The sequence below is a fragment of the Ostrea edulis genome, chromosome 7, assembly GCF_947568905.1.
Source record: "Ostrea edulis chromosome 7, xbOstEdul1.1, whole genome shotgun sequence".
Classification (NCBI taxonomy): Eukaryota; Metazoa; Mollusca; class Bivalvia; order Ostreida; family Ostreidae; genus Ostrea; species Ostrea edulis.
Window position 1 is genome coordinate 39,588,012 of NC_079170.1, and position 20,011 is coordinate 39,608,022.

The 20,011-nt window shown below is 34.3% G+C and overlaps 1 protein-coding gene across 1 annotated transcript; it reads left to right on the forward strand.

The window, feature by feature from the left end:
• The first annotated feature begins 464 nt into the window (after positions 1 to 464).
• On the forward strand, positions 465 to 19,753 carry LOC125657235 (glycine receptor subunit alpha-2-like). Its single transcript, XM_048887917.2, has 9 exons — positions 465 to 935; positions 1,227 to 1,291; positions 5,461 to 5,478; positions 6,941 to 7,008; positions 9,987 to 10,213; positions 13,993 to 14,075; positions 14,314 to 14,445; positions 15,794 to 16,209; positions 19,480 to 19,753. Exons 1-9 carry the CDS (start codon positions 823 to 825, stop codon positions 19,678 to 19,680), a joined length of 1,323 nt encoding a protein of 440 aa, XP_048743874.1. The 5' UTR covers positions 465 to 822; the 3' UTR covers positions 19,681 to 19,753.
• The last annotated feature ends 258 nt before the right edge of the window (positions 19,754 to 20,011 follow it).

The following is a 20,011-nucleotide window of genomic DNA, read 5'->3' on the forward strand; positions in this document are numbered from 1 at the left end:
TGTTGTGAATGTATATAACACATGTCTCTATGATAAACCATTTACTTACTTACTTACTTGTAGGCGCTGTCTTCTAAACTGTGTGACATTACCTTTCTGCTTAATCCGAGGAGCATCGCCCATGATACTGATTTCGTCATGGAGATTGTCATATTACCTAGTTTATATTGCATCCCGCATTTACTTTCAAAAGCATTACTCCAATAGATTTTCATACAGTACAATATTGCTTTGAAAAATACTTATCTTCTTTTTATTTCTTGATTATGAGGAATGCGAAATATTGGTTATAGTTTGTTGAAGACAAAGGCTATTGTTTAAATCACTTCATTTATTGCCTGTGGTACTAGACACAGGTGTGGCTGACAATTGATTAGATAAAGAAATCAATGGAGTTTCCTCCTTGTTCATTATTTTGTCTACATAAGTGCAAATTTGAAAATGGACACGGAGTGTAGCATCAATTCAACATGTATGTAGAAAGACGCACGTTACAAAGTCAACTGTTTCATAAACGTCGCTGGGAAATCACGGGACCACGGCTTAGTATGAGAATAGGATTTATTAAACTACTGACAGATTATCCAGGCAACTAGTGATTATTTTACCTGCGGAAGTACCTTAACACATGACTGGTGGATTTTAATTTCTTGACCTTTTTGACAAGTTATTTTCGTTCGAACGACATTATAAAGAAAGCTCACCTGTGCAATTGTTCAGTGTCAACATTGGAAATAAATCATGTAAATTACATCCAGCTGAGACGATATTTGAAATTGTGGGAAATATAGAATCGGGAGTTGAGAAGGTGACGAGGGAAACATGGATTTTAACGTTTTCTTCCTATCTGGGATAAAATTTCACTTTTTAGTAATTCTCAATCTTCTTGTGCTCGGAAGCTGCCCATCTCTCGCTATACATACCAACATAACCAGGTATGTCCACAAACTTATAAACTGTATTTAAACATTCTATTGGTACACACTTTTATCAGCATTTTGTCCGAACAGCTTTAAGATGTCAATGCAATTACGAAAAACTAACTAGTTAGTGAAATGACATATTTCAGATGACAGTATTTTCACATTCTATTAAGAAAAACTTTATCAATGTACAGCTAAAGTCAAGTTTACATTCAGCATGGAATATTGAAATATATGATAATTCTGGTCATCTAAATGACTCGTGTAATTTTCCTGAATTTTCATAGATAACATTTATTTCAGAAAAGATATATTGAATACGATGCTAGACGGATATGAAGCATGGATAGCACCCAGCTATGACAGTGGTAAGTTCAATGACGAGCGACTGTCTCCAGTAATAATATAACTTTTAACTGTGTAATTTAGGAAAGTTTATATTTAAAACCCAAAGCGTCAAGAATGACTCTAGTATGTAAAACCTTCCTTGCATTGTCATTCGCCACACTTAAAAATATTTAAAAGTTTTAAAATCAAGGTGGGTTATAGTGACAAACAAGTCGATGTTACAAGGGTTTCAACAGCATTTCGCAAATTCTATGATCTTTACGATGATCTAAGTTGCAGATACTACCTGTTATCAGGTCGTATAATTAGGAAAATTTACATAACATTTAATCCGCAAGCAATCAATACGATGTAGGTATCTACATACATTGGTTTACTAGAGTATTGATATTTTATGTAACCGGTCTGTTTAATGAGTAAAATTCAATGATTTGAGGATTTTAATGGCATCGAGTTATGACATTTTTTTTAGGGAAAAAAAATCTCTTCAAACTCTTATTAGAATGTAAAGTTAGAATAAGAGGCTTTTGTAGAATAAAATCGGTAAATGAAAAAAGATAGAGGGAAAATGATTTGAAATCCTGACAACCAGTGAAAACTGATACAACTGTAATTGTCAATAGACGTTGATATTAAACTGGCAGTATTTGACAAATGTGCTTTAAAACATATGATTGGAAAATTTCCCTTTCATTGCAATTTGAATAGGAAATAGCTTAAAATTACCACAATTTAAAAGTAACATTTAGTAAATTGTCGTGTATCTCTGGGATGATTCTTTTAGAAATCAAGTGTCAGAAAAAGTACATGAATTGAAACTTTTCAGCCTCAGTATATATAGATTCTTTTTCTTTGGGAGTATGAGATTCGAATCCCAGATCAAAGTTGACATAACTGCATATGCAATTAAATTTGAGGAATAAGTCAAAACATGAAAAGTCATATTTAACGGCAGAGATAGTTAACGACAAACGAACAGGTCAACTTTTTAACAAACGTGCGGACACCAGCTTCTCCATTTTTGTAGCAATTTTCCATTATCCCCTGCATATGGTGTTTACGTCTTTTAACTTCTTCGATACGCAATAGCATGTTTAATCTATGATCAATTTTTAAATTTAGAGAGACTGCTGACAAATGCTTGCAAGTTGATGCTGTGGGAGTTTCAACAGTATTTTTAAAATCACCTTTTCGAAAATTATATGGCGGTTATAGTGATCTAATTTGCAAATACAACCTATCTTTGGGTTAAATTCTGTCTTTCGTATTCATGTCAATTCATAGGTCCTTCTTTACATACTGATTTTGACTACGGATTACCCCGTTTACTTGTACAAGATTTAGGGATTACGGTGGGTGTGATCGGTAACAGGGGATGCTTACTCCTCCTAGGCACCTGATCCCACCTCTGGTGTTTCCAGGGATCTGTGTTTGCCCTACTCTGAATTTTGTATTCCTTTTGGGATTCATCAAATTGATCAATGTTCGTTATCTTCACTTTTTCACAAATAGTATCTACAGATGAACGCGCAAAAAACAAAACAAAAAAAACCCACCAACAGACCAATGGAGGAAAAAATACTCCACATGTTTCATGCATCTAACAAGTACAAATGACTTTATATTAGCATATAAAAAACAACGCCAATAGCTTACTGCATAAAGTTTCTTTTATGTACTTTAAAGCGGGAATATGTATGTAATGTAATGTTCGCGAAGTCTTTGTGGATCATTACAGGGATACATGGATTGATTTGCAGTCTTGGTAATATGAAACACGCTTAATATATTAAAGTAAGTGATGATATCCATAATCTTCCATAATGCCAAGAACTTTCAATCACGTTAGCTAATGAACACCCCAGACATATTTCAATTCTTACTGAATCAGCTTGATCTACAATGCAACATAATAGCTGCATATCTAAACCAGAGTATCATATTTGCGCAATGTGTAATTCCGAATGAGACATTAGACTTGTATTTGTGTGTTATTCCACGTCGCCATGGAGAATTGTAACTCGCATAAAAAGTCCACTAAGTATAGGCCGTGCTTATTCGTTGATTTACGTACTATTAATAATTTTTACTTTTCATAGACGTCACCAAATGAAGTGCATCAAATCGTGGCGCTCAAGACCGTTACGGTGAGGGTTGTCTATCGTGTCAACGTCTTCCGCGACATGACACATACATGTATATGTACCTTCGCTTGTAAGGTCAAATCCGAATGATCCGTGACTCTCAATTCTACTGCTGGGTGCTTGGGGAAGGAAGATGCACAATACGTAAAGAATATTACATGCTAAAATCCATATCATATGACATATCAGTCCAAATGGTCCCATATCATATGACATATCAGTCCAAGTGGTCCCATATCATATCTCATATCAGTCCAAGTGGTCCCATATCATATGACATATCAGTCCAAGCGGTCCCATATCATATCTCATATCAGTCCAAGCGGTCCCATATCATATGTCATATCGATCCCAGTGGTCCCATATCATATGTCATATCAGTCCCAGTGGTCCCATAGCAGGTCATATCAGTCTAAGAGGTCCCATATCATATGTCATATCAGTCCCAGTGGTACCATATTATAGGTCATATCAGTCCCAGTGGTCCCATATTATAGGTCATATCAGTCAAAGAGGTCCCATATCATAGGTCATATCAGTCCTAGTGGTCCCATAACAGCCCGTTAATAAACGTCTTAGGTTTGACAAGGCGTTGAGATCGAGAATCGAACTCGGGACATCTCAATGACAATGATGAAAATGATGACAATGACAATGATGACAATGACCATAATGACAAAGAGGATAATGACAATGATGAAAATGACAATGGTGACAATTTGACAATGATAATTGTAAAGCGAGTGTCTTATCCTACCGCGTAAAGTAAATCGCCAGAAGGCTATTTGAACGCAGTCAAATATACACACTTTTATTGAGTTTCTGTACATGTTTGCTGCAGTTTATTTTCTTTAATCTGCAAACGTTGACTTTGATAACGAGGGCTTTTCGCACAAAAACAAACCTTGTTGCTTTGTTGTGTATAAAAAAGATTTTCAATGCCTATATTTGGCAAATACAAATACAGGTGATTTTAACGAGTTATGTCTACATGATCCGGGCGTCAGTACTTTTCTAAGTCACATATCACGGAGGACTTAAACAATTATCGCCAGACTTCATTTGCTTATCAAGTAAATTCCCTGGCCATCTAACTGAAAAGAAGATTTAAAAGTACACTGCCAAACGTCTTCTGTAATAAAATGTCGGTAGTTTTAAATGCTGCTTGTCCTCGATCTGATCAGGTGATTTTCTTCTTTTTTTTAAATTCGATTATTCATATGGAAAACAATAAACAACTTTAATCTATTTTTGATCTTTAAAAAAAAAGAAATTCATCACTGTTGGCAGTATGTTGTCATGTAGAACTTTATTAATATACATGTTATAAGAGGTGTTTCTTTCTTCTTTTGTTTATATTCAGTTTCAAATCACCCATACAGAGTAAGGAGCGGTGATATTGCACTGGGTTTCACTTGGGGAGGTGTAATTAAACCGAAGACCATGGCATCTGTTGAGAAATTTATTACTTCTCTAATTGCTCATTTTGATTTTCTGGGGATCAAAGAGACCATACACCATCCTGCCAATTTTAAATATGCAGAATAAAAAGAATGAAAATGTCACAAAACATGGTGCTGATTTTAAATCAAAATTGTTATTTGAAAAATCTTTTTTTTTTCTTTCTAACATTAATTACTTGTGTGTTTGCTATATAAGTGTCGTATCGTAATATTTTGAAAGACGATATCTATATTGTATATATGCATACGACATTTTAATTGGAGACGTGACTTAGTTTTGTTAAAGATCACGGTGCAGCGAGTGGAAGATGACCAATAGGGAATAGGCACAGTTCTTTTCTTTTACTAAAACTTCGCTTTGTGAATGTATGAAGCCATTTGAAAGTCCCAGAATAAACTCTTGAGAAAGAATTCATTTTCTACGTTGACACGGTAGAACGACTACTAACAGAAGTATGAGAAAATTGACAAGACCGATATCATTCTGCATTCATGTGTATAGTTTTAGCTGGGGTGTAGGGAATTATGAAGATGGTTGAAATTATATTGATTTTAAGATTATTTTGTTATTTTATCTCACAGTAACTCTGGGATACACAGGTTAGTATACGGTTCTTAATTAGACGGCATCTTAGATAGCTTAAAACTAATTTTGATGCATAAGAATTCAATAATGATTGAATATCAGAATCGCCACAAAAATTCACTGTATCACCTCTAAATCACTTTAATCGTGATAGTGAAATACGTGTCCAACACTTATACAATGATTATTTCGTGTCTCTTTATTTCCTACCACGTTGTTGAAGGCTATGTAGAACTACAGATTATCCAAGACAAATGATACCCACAATCACTGCTCCGCTGTTTGATTTTATCTAATTTTAATTCTTTATTTGATTTTAATGAAATCCGCTGGAGGTGGTACCCGCGCAGCGTGTGTATGTGAACATTGATTTTTTTACACTGTGTTATACGTGTATTTATGTCAATGTGTCTACATTTTGGAACTTGATATTGTTGACGAATTAATATCGCATATTACGATTATGTAAATTCTTTTTATACATCTTTTTGCCTTACTGTAATGCTTCAACTCCTTTAACTTTTTCCCTAATTAGTACATTTTATAAATCATCCATAGATATAATGTCACTTTTAGATGATATTTAGATTGTAACAAACACTAGTGTTGATTTCATATTTACATGTACCTATAAGTACATATGTAATATTTGTTAGGTGTGCAATAGGACACATAGTATGCGCCCATCTATTTCATATATACGTTTGCATTACACACTTCATGCTACACGTAGGAATTTTTCTTTGCAATATACGATGTAGCAAATAGAAATATTTTTGAGACGTCATATCTTATTTTGCCTTTGCACGATTAAGAGCACTCGTAGTTTTCACATAAATTCCAAACCATCGGTCAAATGGTCATATACTATGAGCTGTAGCTGTATTTGGTCAATTGGTCAGTTGATGCCCGTATACGTTATTGATATTTTCGGAAGAAAATGAAAGCTTTAATAATCGATGAATAATGTAAAACGGTTGCTGATTTTTTTTTCTTGGGAGGGGGGGGGGGGGACTTTGACCTACATAGATCTACATGTACACAGTCACTTGGTACCCGCATGGTATATACTGTATGTATGTATATAATGTTTGTTCCAGATACTTAATCAATATCATGCGAACGAGTTTTGCATCTATAATTCACAAAAAGAATAACACTTTTGTGATTAATAAAATAGCGACCACTATGAAAGTATGCTTGAATTTATTGGATAATGATTCTGGCGGGATTTCCTAATCACACCTTGATGGATGAAACATCTTGGTACATAAAAAATTCATTGAGTAAAATAATTTCTGAGATCGATTAGGGATCTTAGCAAACAACAAAGGGAGCGAGAGCTCTCGCACTTTAGATTCAATTTAACTTCCTTGTCGTGGTGAACGTTTCCCCCATTGCTTTTCCAGGTGAATCATCCCCCCCCCCCCCCCCAAACTTCGTACCTGCGAATCATGCATTTATTTCTTTATTTAGGTAAGCCTATTGTTGATATCGTGCAACTGTACGTCCTCAGCATCGATTCCATTCGAGACACCAACATGGTAAGTGAATACAATTCAGGAGACCGAACTCGTAATTAAGGTTAACAATCTAAGCCATGAAGTAATGGAATTAAGGTTAACAATCACAGTAATTGTAGTGTCAGTACAGTATGACATTTTAGAGAGGTTTCGAGGTGGTTGCCTCTCTGTAAAGTTGTTCTGAACTTGCCGACTCGATCTAAACTTCCAGCAGCAGACATTGTACGATAGATTCATGTGTCCCCCTTCTTCAACCATTTGATTTAATCCATTGTTTTGGAAATTGAACACTTTAAAAAATGCATTCATCACAAATGCTGGTTTCATTTACTAGCATAGACAAATGATGGGCTAATTTAAGCAATATTTTATTTACAGAATATATGGGATTGGACAGCAGGCCCAGCCTATTTTATCCCTCTCCCTACATCGAAGTCGAAATAGAAGTAGAAACGCAAAATAAGTAGATATATAGACAATGGCGGATTTAAGAGGGGTGCACCCCCCCCCCCTCACTAAAATTTTCAAGTTTAAGGTAAATCGTGGTATCTTGTTTAGAAAAATGTACTAAACGATAAAAGAAGCAATGATTTCTTCCTCTCCCGGAAAAAAAATCTTTTGATTTCTTGAATTGCTTTATTGGGAGAATTTAATGTTTTCCGGAAACCCTCAAAATTTGCGTCATTTTATTTTAATTTCATCTTATTAAATTGATAGAAAATAGTACAAATGACGAATAGAAGACATATTTTAAGCCCTATAAAATCTGTAAAATCCAATAATTCCCGGGGGCTTCACCCCCTGGGCCCCCACCAGACCCCCTGCCTCATAAAGTGGCACCCCCCCCCCCCCCATAACCACAATTCCTGGATTCGCCCCTGATAGATATACATATACACATGCCTACATATACATACATGTACATGCACATGCATACATAAACACATATTCGAATATGTGTACATGTATATATACACGTATACATATTCACATATACGTATAATCATATGAGTTCTATACAATGTTTCCAAAATTTTCTTGATAATTTCACATTGCAAGACACATGACACAGACTGAAAGATTTGTGACTCGACAAAAACAATTAGACAATGCATGCTGGGCACATTTTGCATTCATTTAGAGTCAATGATATGAATATTGAAAGTTTGCTTGTAACACAATATTTGAAGAAGAGATTACGTTGTGAAAACCTCAACATCTGGACCATGGTCGTCCATGCAGGTCACGCTATTTATTCAAGAAATTTGTTACTTGCAAAATTGTGACCCAGTTTGAGAAATAAACGATTCTACCATACTTTATTTCGATAATAAAGCCTCAGTTTGTAAATCATTCGCAATAATGGAACGAAAAAATATTGTAATGTTCATCGAGCAATTGTTTTTATAGCCACCATGATTGTCAATTTATCCCTTTATTAGTTTCCTGTCTTTCATATCGCCCTGACGTACCTAAGTGTCTGTTCATGATATTCTAATGAATCACCATTCTTTTTGACACAGTGCTGAATAACCAACAAGTTTTTATTATTGGGTTCACGAAGGCTTCCGATTTACAGAGTGTATATCATATAATTACAATATTTTGGACGTCTTACTGATTGGATGTAGCTTATGAAGTTCAATATTCCATTAAAAAACGGAAATCATTTGAACTATTGTAAAGAATAGTTTTAAAAGGTAGAGATACAGTTCTTTAGTAGGTTTTTTTTTTTATTGACATGATCCCTTCATGGTTTTTTGTCTTCAAATTGGAAAATTTACAATGAATAGCTGACTAGTATATTATGAAAATCCGAAATATCAATAGAACAAATATCCATGAAATTTAGCGAATACTGGCTAGACATACAAATGTCGGTATTGTTGTGTAATACCTGTGACATATACAAGGGTCTAGACGTTCTAGTTTTAGAACGACGATATTTGTCAGAGTGGAATAGAGAAAGACGATGTAATGCGCATTTACCTTAACAATGTATGTTCTAGAAGATGAATTCTCTAGAAGTTTACTTTAATATAAATACAATGTAAAGTTTGTGGTAACAAGCACTCTACGCGATTACATTCGGGTTTAACATTTGGGGGATCTTTATTGTAGTTTTTGTATGATACAGTCCACTCCACTTATATTGAAGTCGGTTATATTGAAATATATGTTATATTGAAGTTAAAATAAATCCCCCAGTAGCAATATTTGTGTAGTTCAGCATTGGTTATATTGAACTTTGGATATAATGAACAATTCAGGTCGGTCCCCTGGATTTCATTATATCCGGAGTAGACTGTATATACATGTAAGATTGAATAATGTTCTTCATCGTCACTTTTACAGTATTATTTAAGTAAAGTTTACTCGTACATACTTAAAGAAACACACCGGTCAACAGGGGATGCTTACTCCTCCTATGCACCTGATCCCACCTCTGGTGTGTCCAGGGGTCCGTGTTTGCACAACTATCTACATGTATTTTGTATTGCTTGTAGGAGTTATGAGATTGATCACTGTTCGTTATCTTCACCTTGCACAGGGAACACATTATATCCCTCTGTTGTAAGAACATGTTTAGTCGTAGTGCTTCCACGAAGTTTTAATGTAAACAATGTTTTAGAATCCACTAATAAAATCTTTCAACAAAGAATGAGTAGCTCTTGATTAACTTATACTGTGAAGGCAGACTAATATGCAGTGAATCGGGTGATCAAACCTTTGAATCAAGGGAGTGCTTATTGTCAACGTGCTGTCGTCTGATGCAACGTAGAATATTAATTTCGATGCAAATTCATTATAAATCACCCAATGATATATTGTTTTCATATTGTTCGTATATTGCTTTAATGGACGCTGTGCTGTATGCATTTTCCTTCTTCTAATAATTTTCGAGCGACATTCTGTCTCGACTTCGTTAAAGCCAGATGTATGCATCCATTAAGGCAGTGTATATATCTTTTGAAATTGAAAATGAAATATTTTTCTAGGATTATACGATGTCCTTTTACTTTCGTCAACGATGGATTGATTCACGCCTGACATACAACGAATCCTATGGAGTGGATGTCATCGAGCTTGACACGAAAATAATGGAGCGGATCTGGGTCCCAGATATCTACTTTGTTAATGAGAAACAAGCAACAATGCACAAGGTCACGGTGCCTAATAAAATGATGTACTTGTATCCTAATGGACTGGTTCTTTATAGTACGAGGTATGTGTAACAACTCACATGTAACACAGACACTTGATTCAAAGAAATGGTTAGCTTTTTATTGGGCATTTTTACAATACATGGCTTTTTTTTTATCAGAACTAGTTGAACCCCCGCGTAAGTGCGGAGAATCACAAATAATATTGCATATAGAGGAAAAACGTTTTGGAATGCACATTTGAATTGTTGCGCACATATATTGAATGAACGATATCTTTAATTTAAATAAATTTAAGAACAATTCATGAATAACTGCGTGTATTAGTTCTGTTATATTCATTGATATCACATACAGTAGATAAAACGTGATTATCAGGAAGTCGCTTAAAGCTGCAAATTTAAATGTTCCTTATGTAACATTTGAACTTTACGAATGCAATTGTAACCCGTCATGCCGAATATTTGACCAAAGACAAGATGAACGGTCTTTCATAATTTCAAAATTTGAAATTCAGTATTGCGAATGTGTATATAATGGTAGTGTTTGTCCAGTGCGACAATCTAAGGGCAAAATTATGAATACACATCGTTTCTTCTCGTCAAACGTAATAATCAATTAAAACATAATGCACTATATGAATGACAAACAAAACACTGTTATATTGTAAACAGTTGCCTGATTTCTTGGACATTATCAGGTCATTACCTAGTTTCAGTAAAATGTTTTAACTTTAAAGTTATAAGGCGCAAACTTCATAGATCAGTCCTGGTCGGACCATTCGATATCTGACATTCATGTATTGGACAGTTTTTGATTTATTACTTACTTTCAAGATCTGTGTCATCACAAAACATGTCCAACCAAAATAAAAACCTTTTTCTCTTTATGCTTATCAGTAACTGTTAATAAATTATTACAAAAAGTCGTAACAGTGACTTCTATAACCAAGGAAAATAAATTAAAAACATAAAAAATTTCAGATGTATGGAGCGCCAAATTAAGATAAACTCAAATGATTGAAGATATCTTCAATTATTTGAAGATATCATCAATTCATTTGATGCGCGCAACAATTTAATTAAAGATCTCTTCAAATAATTAATGATATCTTCAATTCTGAATTATTGCGCGCATTAATCGAATTGATGATAGCATTAATTCTTCAGCTGAATTGATGCGCACTTTAATTGAATAGTAAATGATCTCTTCAAATGAATTAATGATATCAACAATTGAATTGATATGCGCTACAATTCAATGGAAGAGAGCAATAATTGATACATGTATAATGCACGCATTAAATCAATTGATGAGAGCAATAATTAATTTAATTAATGCGCACATTAATTAAATTATTGCTCTCTTCAATTGAATTAATGACATTTTTAATTCATTTGAAGAGATTAATAATTCTTTTAGAGAGAGCAGCTATATAATTAAAGATATCTTCAATTCAACATGTCCACAATTGAATTAATGATCTCTTTAATTGAATTGTTGCTCTCTTCAAAAGAATTATTGCACGCATTAATTCCTCGAAAAAGAAATGGGTTTAATGAATACTCCCTCCTTCCTGCTCATTTTCACGAAGTCCTCCGATGCGTTTCGAATAATTTAATCTGCTCTCATGGCAGAAAGAACCGCCATCTTACCACAGAATCGCTCTGGTAAATGCATATACTTTCCTTTTATTGATAAATCTTCCTGTTGTAAAAGACTTTATGGTCTATTTACACCCCAGTTAGATCGATTATATTGTTACGGTATCATTTATTTATCTTTCTCAAAAATAAAAGTAAAAAAGTATGAGAGAGAGAGAGAGAGAGAGAGAGAGAGAGAGAGAGAGAGAGAGAAAGAGAGAGAGAGAGAGAGAGAGAGATTTTCAAATCAGAAAGGAAAACTTTACGAAATGTTATATGTAAAAATTGATCTGAAATTGTTCGAGTTCCGAAAGGACTTTCTGGGGAGCGGTTAGTGCGGTTAGATTATTTGAATTAAAGAGATCATCAAATTATTTATACCGAGCTCTAAATTAATCATTGCGAGCAATATTTCTACGAAATTGATGTTATCATCAATTGAATTGAAGAGAGCAATAATTGAATTAATGCGCGCATCAAATCTATTATTGCTCTCATTAATTCAATTGATGCGCGCATCAATTGAATTGAAGAGAGCAATGATTGAATTGAAGCGCGCATTAATTCATTTGATGAGAGCAATAATTGATTTAATGCGCGAATTAATTCAATTGAAGAGAGCAATAACTGAATTGATGATATCTTTAAATGATTGAAGATATCTTCAATTACATGTATTTGAGTTTATGTTAAATTGGCGCTCCTTACAGATGAATATCATATTTCAATATTTATCGATGTGTCAGATCGTTGGTATCGGGTGGGCGGTGTTCTTCGTTGAAATTCTTCATAAAATGATAAATATGGGCCTAGTCGAATGTATATTTTAGTTTATCTAACACTGAACACCTACACAATTTTATGCTGATCATGTTGTAAACCAATCACAACTTCTCGGCTTGCCGGAAAGGTCCGATAATGTACGATTGATTGTAGACCTGAGAAACATCTATAGTGATGTAATGCTTTGTTCTTGGCGCTTCGTTCTGGAAATTTCCATAAGGCTGATTTAAAACTCAAATTACGGATTGAAAAAGCATACAGGCATATTTCATTAAACTGGCTAAGATCCACCAAAGTGTGTCCGCCACTGTACTCTCATTTTTGTTATTTCAAGGTAGTTTATCGAAAATGAAAGTAGGTTTTCAATTAAATCAAGTAAGATTCTATTATACCTTCACATATGGAACAATATTAAAGGTGCAAGCAGTAACTCTGATGCAAGCGTTTTGGGGATTATTGGCAAAAATTGTTAATTTATATAAGTGAAGATTGGGCGGTACATGTAAGTATAAGTGCATGGAGACCATATAATATACCAGAAGTCATTCTCGTGTTTCTTCGCAAATGACAGATGGGCAGTTATACCTACTGTCTTCTCATTTAAAATGCGTTGCTTGTCGTAAGAGGCGACTAAATGGGGCGGTCCTTCGGATGAGACTGCGAAAACCGAGGTCCTGTGTCAAAACAGGTGTGGTATAACAAAGATCCCTCCCTGCTCAAAGTCCGTAAGCGCTGAGCATGGGCCTAAATGCACCCCTTCGCCGACAATGGTGACGTCTTCATATGAGTGAAAAATTCTCAAGAGGAACGTTAAGCAATATAAAATAAATCAATCAAAAGGTCTTGGTGTTCGTTCTAAATAATACATTGTTTATTCGAGGAGATTTTAGTTATTTGCAGACCTTATGAAGTGAATACTAACTTCTGGTACATCAAGCAAAATTTCATTTTGTCTATCTAATTCTACTATGCCAAATTCCCCAGTGAATGTATTCGTGTTGAAATACTAGAGTTATTTGAAATCTGATTTCGTGTAATCCATTACACTGGGCGCTCAAGAGAAACATGATAATCTAAAACATGTCAATGTGACGGCAATAGATTGCAACAAAACTCATCCTCAGATATTGGTAACCGTAATCAACACTTTTCACGCCCATTGCCATACTGGCAACCACGTATTGTACACACAATGTTCATCCTCCAAGGCATTCTAAGTCACGTGATATAACAGATCAATGAAAGGTGAAGATAACGAACAGTGATCAATCTCATAACTCCTATAACAAATTTTAAGAAAACCCAAGCGTTACATATTCGTTATACATTCCATACCAGTGTCTTTGTGTATTTCAGTCGCATTCATTTTCAAAACATTTATTAATCAAATAGCTACATGTATATATTCTTTTTAGAATAACCGGTGTGTTTTCGTGCATGATGAACCTTAAAAAGTACCCGCTAGATCGCCAGATATGCAGTCTTCGACTCGAAAGCTGTAAGTTAAATCAGTCTTAAAAAGTCGTTACAACACTGACCCTATAATCGTAACTAAGTGGCATTTAATAATCCTCTTCAAGGCTATAAAATGCAAGTACATAAACTATTCCTTGTTCAATTTCTAGACCACATATAACACAAATGTCGATTTTTTGTCAAATTACTCTGCATCATGCATCCGATGGTTTTTTACCAATTTTCCTTTATATGTATTTTTTGTATATTTTCACTTCCAGATGCACATAGCGCCAAAAATATCGTTGTTCGTTGGAAGACGCCCGCAGTAGAATTCTCCCCTACACTCCTACTGCCACAGTTTGAAATAGAAAATAACCATGCTGCAATTTGTGACACCTTGTATATGGGAAGTGAGTAGAACGTGTATGCAAACATTTATACCTAATTATGTAGAGCTCAAACTGTAGAACAGACACGATAAGCTGAAATATATGTAAAGGTTTAGTTTTAAACATCGCAATGTTCATGATAAGTTAAATTATCAATGTCATTATTTTCTCAATTATCTAGACAAACACATGTTCAATTTCTGAACTTTCTTCTGAACATTACTTTGCATATAATATTACATAATTTCTTGAAGTTAAATCATTCTTGTTATGCAGTTTAGATTCATACATTTATAACGTGTAGTGGATGTGTATTTAAAACATCCGATGTTTTACTCTCCTAACCTATCATCTAATAGTGATTTTCTCTATTTTAGTAAACTACTCGTGTGTTTTACTCTCCTAACCTATCACTTATTAGTGATTTTCTCTATTTCAGTAAACTACTCGTGTGTTTTACTCTCCTAACCTATCATTTAATAGTAATTTTCTCTATTTCAGTAAACTACTCGTGTGTTTTATTCTCCTAACCTATCATTTAATAGTGATTTTCTCTATTTCAGTAAACTACTCGTGTGTTTTACTCTCGTAATCTATCATCTAATAGTGATTTTCTCTATTTCAGTAAACTACTCGTGTGTTTTACTCTCCTAACCTATCACTTAATAGTGATTTTCTCTATTTCAGTAAACTACTCGTGTGGTTTACTCTCCTAACCTATCATTTAATAGTAATTTTCTCTATTTCAGTAAACTACTCGTGTGTTTTACTCTCCTAATCTATCATTTAATAGTGGTGTTCTCAATTTCAGTAAACTACTCGTGTGTTTTACTCTCCTAACCTATCATTTAATAGTGGTGTTCTCAATTTCAGTAAACTACTCGTGTGTTTTCCTCTTCTAACCTATCATTTAATAATGATTTTCTCTATTTCAGTAAACTACTCGTGTGTTTTACTCTCCTTACCTATCACTTAATAGTGGTGTTCTCAATTTCAGTAAACTACTCGTGTGTTTTACTCTCCTAACCTATCATTTAATAGTGATTTTCTCTATTTCAGTAAACTACTCGTGTGTTTTACTCTCCTAACCTATCATTTAATAGTGATTTTCTCTATTTCAGTAAACTACTCGTGTGTTTTACTCTCCTAACCTATCATTTAATAGTGATTTTCTCTATTTCAGTAAACTACTCGTGTGTTTTACTCTCCTTACCTATCACTTAATAGTGATTTTCTCTATTTCAGTAAACTACTCGTGTGTTTTACTCTCCTAATCTATCATCTAATAGTGATTTTCTCTATTTCAGTAAACTACTCGTGTGTTTTACTCTCCTTACCTATCACTTAATAGTGATTTTCTCTATTTCAGTAAACTACTCGTGCGTTTTACTGGATATCCACTTAAAACGTAACCACGGCTATTACATTACTCAGATTTACGTTCCCAGCGCCTTAGTAGTCGTTCTCTCCTGGGTAAACTTCTGGTTAACCGTGGACGCCGTGCCCGCTAGAATTTCCCTGGGGCTCCTCACCGTGCTCACGATGACAACACAAAGCACATCTTTTTTCTCCAATCTACAAAAAGTGTCCTACATTAAAGCTTTAGATGTCTGGTTGGCTGTGTGTATGCTATTTGTGTTTTCGGCGTTACTCGAATTCGCCTATGTGAACGTGACTTATCGTGTGACGAATAGAAGAAAATCTATACAAGATCTTCCAATGTTTTTACATAGAAACGGAGATTGTCAACCCGAATCTGTATTTTCTGTGATTCGAAATAGAGATGTAAGTATCATGTTTTACATGTATGTAGAAACAGATAGTGTCAAACTGAATATCCGTATTCTCCCATGGTTCAGAATAAAGAGGTATATATGTAAGTATTATGTTGATACACAGATAACGCTCTAACCTCTTGGCCACTGCGGTGTTAAAAAACTTCGAGGTGGATGACGATAAAAACAGAGTTATATAGAGTTATTTGAAATGGAAGTTTTGAGCAAAAATTTGTTTCATTCCTTGTGTTTTTATTAGGGGGTTGTATTGTATATATACTCATATCATTATTATTACAGGCAAAATTACCAGTCCCTGTGCTTTATACAATAACACGATCAGCTTGGAATAAAGTTCTTATTTTCGTGCATGTTGCAGGATAACTTCCTCGGTCTCAAAATATTGTTTGCAATATAAATTCTCGGCTTTTATTTTTCAAAACAACGTTTCTCGACATCGGAGATTACATCCTGCAACATCCACGAAAACGCGTATTTTATTATTCAAACATACTACTAAAGTTTCTAGAGTTATATAAATCAGTCAACAAAGTACGGAAATACAATATTTAAATGAAATTGGATCCTCCGCACTCCCGTGGTTTGATACGTCAGCGACATATGAAAATATGGGAGCGTGAAGGATCTAATTTTCAGGTATTCAATGTATAACGATCATATTTTATATCTAGCAAATGGGTGGTGGTATTTTCGTAATTATGGTATCATTTTAAAGGGTTCGTGAAATACAAATAATCCACCATAGGCATTTTCAAAATTTTGTTTCCTGCTTGATTTATTTATATATGACATAGCAATTTACAGATCAAGTTCGAATTTTGTCTCGGTTTGTTGATTTTTACTTAGTTATGGCCCTTGGACTTTGAAAAATAGCATGAATTATCAGTTTTCCAGACTTTTTGTTTTTTGTGCTTGCTGATATTCATTTGATATTTGGTACGTTACTTTGCCTTAACAAGTTACAGATCAAGTTCGAATTTTGTTTTGGTCCGTTGATTGTTCATTTAGTTATGGCCCTTGGACTAAGAAAAATAGCATGAAATATCAGTTTTCCGGACTTCTTTTGGTGTGCTTGCTGATATTCATTTGATATTTGGTATATTGCTTTGCCATAACAAGTTACAGATCAAGTTTGAATTTCGTCTCTGTCCATGACTTTTTCATTACGTTATGGCCCTTGGACTTAGAAAAATAGCATGAATTGTTAGTTTACATCCAAGTTTCTTATTTCTGTAGATAAAAGTACTATACTTGTTGAAACTTCTAACATGGTAATATCACATTGTAGCTAAATTTTTCATGATCATCTATTTTTCACAGTTTATTGACTTGGTTAAAGACCTAAACCTAATTATAAATTTGTATTTTTTCCTGGTCTAGTCTCTACTTAATTAGTAGTTGATTTCCAACCATTCCTATTCTGGTTCCCCAATTTTCCCTTTGACCATAACCTACATAATGAACTTTGAATATCGTTTTGGTACAGTAATTTTTGCAATCGGTAGGGGACTATGTATTGCCATGCAATACTCTCAGAATGCTTGTTTTGAATTTTGATTTAAATCCTTCAAAAATTTTCATTATCCTTTCGTTATACATTGAATACCTTAATTATATTGCTGGATATAGTATTTGCAGTCTGTTTTCTCTACCAGAAAGTTTTACTCACTATAAGACATGGGTATTTGTTGACGGGATTATCGAATTTTCAAATTTAGATTTAACATTGAAATAGACTTGTGTTGTAAAGTATACGATTTAGAAATGTACCTTTATGTTTTTGATATAATGCCTTTATCTATAATGAAATTAAACAGAATCTTTTCAAATGTAATCCTTCACTTCTAGACATTTAAGGATATTTTTACCTGATTAAACAGGTTACTTAAGATTAATGCTAAAAGTACACGTCAATGATATTACAGAATATTATTGTGACGTGTAGTCTTCTTTCGAGGATTAGAAGGTTCGTGTCTTGTTAATCTTATTATTTATTTTCTAAATGTAAGGTGAAGATAGCGAACAGTGATCAATGCAAGGCAAAGATAACGAATAGTGATCAATCTCATAACTCATATAAACAATACAAAATAGATAGTTGGGCAAACAAGGACCCCTGGACACACCAGAGATGAGATAAGATGCCTAGGGGGAGTAAGCATCCCCTGTTGACCGGTTACATCCGCCATGAGCCCTATATCCTGATCAGGTAAATGGAGTTATCCGCAGTCAAAATCAGTGTGCCAAGAAGGGCTTAACAATCGGTATGAAACACATCAGACAGCATTTGACCCAATGATGGGTTGTATTGACGAACTAGATCGTTATAACGACCATAGAATTTGCGAAATGCTGACTTCAATCGAGACTGTTGAAACCCCTGTACTCACAACTCCTACAAGCATTACAAAATAGAGCGTAAACACGGCCCCTGGATATACCAGAGGTGGGATCCGGTCCCTAGTATAATGCATTCATGAAACTCGTGTAATGATTTTTAAAATAACATGTGCCAAAAATAATCCTCTTTCTTACTTCCAGACATGACTAATCGATCAGATCAGTAATCGATCACTAATCAATAGTAATAGAACACTCGTCGATTGATTACATTTGTTAATCGACGACCAATCGATCAAAATCCCCTATGAGTTATATTTTGATCGATTTCTGATTGATTATCTGTAAAATCAAAGAACAAAAGTTTATGTATGATTTTCGACATTGTTATTGTAACTGGTGAGTAAGCATCCCCTGTTGACCGGTTACATCCGCCGTGAGCCCTATATCCTGATCAGGTAAATGGAGTTATCCACAGTCAAAATCAGTGTGCCAAGAAGGGCTTAACAATCGGTATGAAACACATCAGACAGCATTTGACCCAATGATGGGTTGTATTGACGAACTAGATCGAACTAGATTGTATCCATTTTGAATTGTAAATCTGAATTTCACAAACTTTTACAGCATTACAATTAGGTTATATATCCGAGTCTTTTAGATATGTTGTGAAATTGGTACTACCCTATGTGTAAATGATAAGTAGTTTCATTGAGAAAAAGTGTTGTTGTTTGATTTTACAGATAAAATTGATTTATCCTACTATTTCTGAACGTAATTGATAAATCATTGGAATACATTACATTCTATGCGGTAAATTGAGAACTCATTTTACTGATAATCAAAACAAATTTCGCTTTCGTTCTCATCATGTTTGAAAAAAAGTTTGTAACAAGTTTGTATCCATTTTATTTTCCAGACAAAACAACATCAAACTCAAAGTATGACAGACAGGCACAAGAGAACGGGCCTGTTTGGGAGTCTTTATTCCAAAGATCGGGAAAAAGCTCGTAATATTGACCGGATAGCAAGGATAGCGTTTCCAGTTGCTTTTATGGTATTCAATATCGCCTACTGGTGTGTATACATGTTATGGGAACCTACTGAGGAACCAGGATAGCCGAGACGAGGATTTTATTTTATGTAGTTCTATCAATTTGTGGATTTTAATTTTGAATAAATAATTAATTTATTCAAAGCTTTAGATGCAGGGACGGAAGTGGCATGTGTAAAGGGTTTTATGTCGACTTCATAAACCTGATTTGTTGACATTGATAGTGATGGAAATCAACATTTACTATCGCAGAAAGAAAACAGTCAGATAAGAACAGACCAGTATATAGAGCGAAAGAGAAATTAAAATCTAGTTCAATACTAGCATTTATACAGAGCGAAACAGAAAGTACAACTTATAGTTCAAAACTAGAATTTCGTACTACCCATAATCCTCT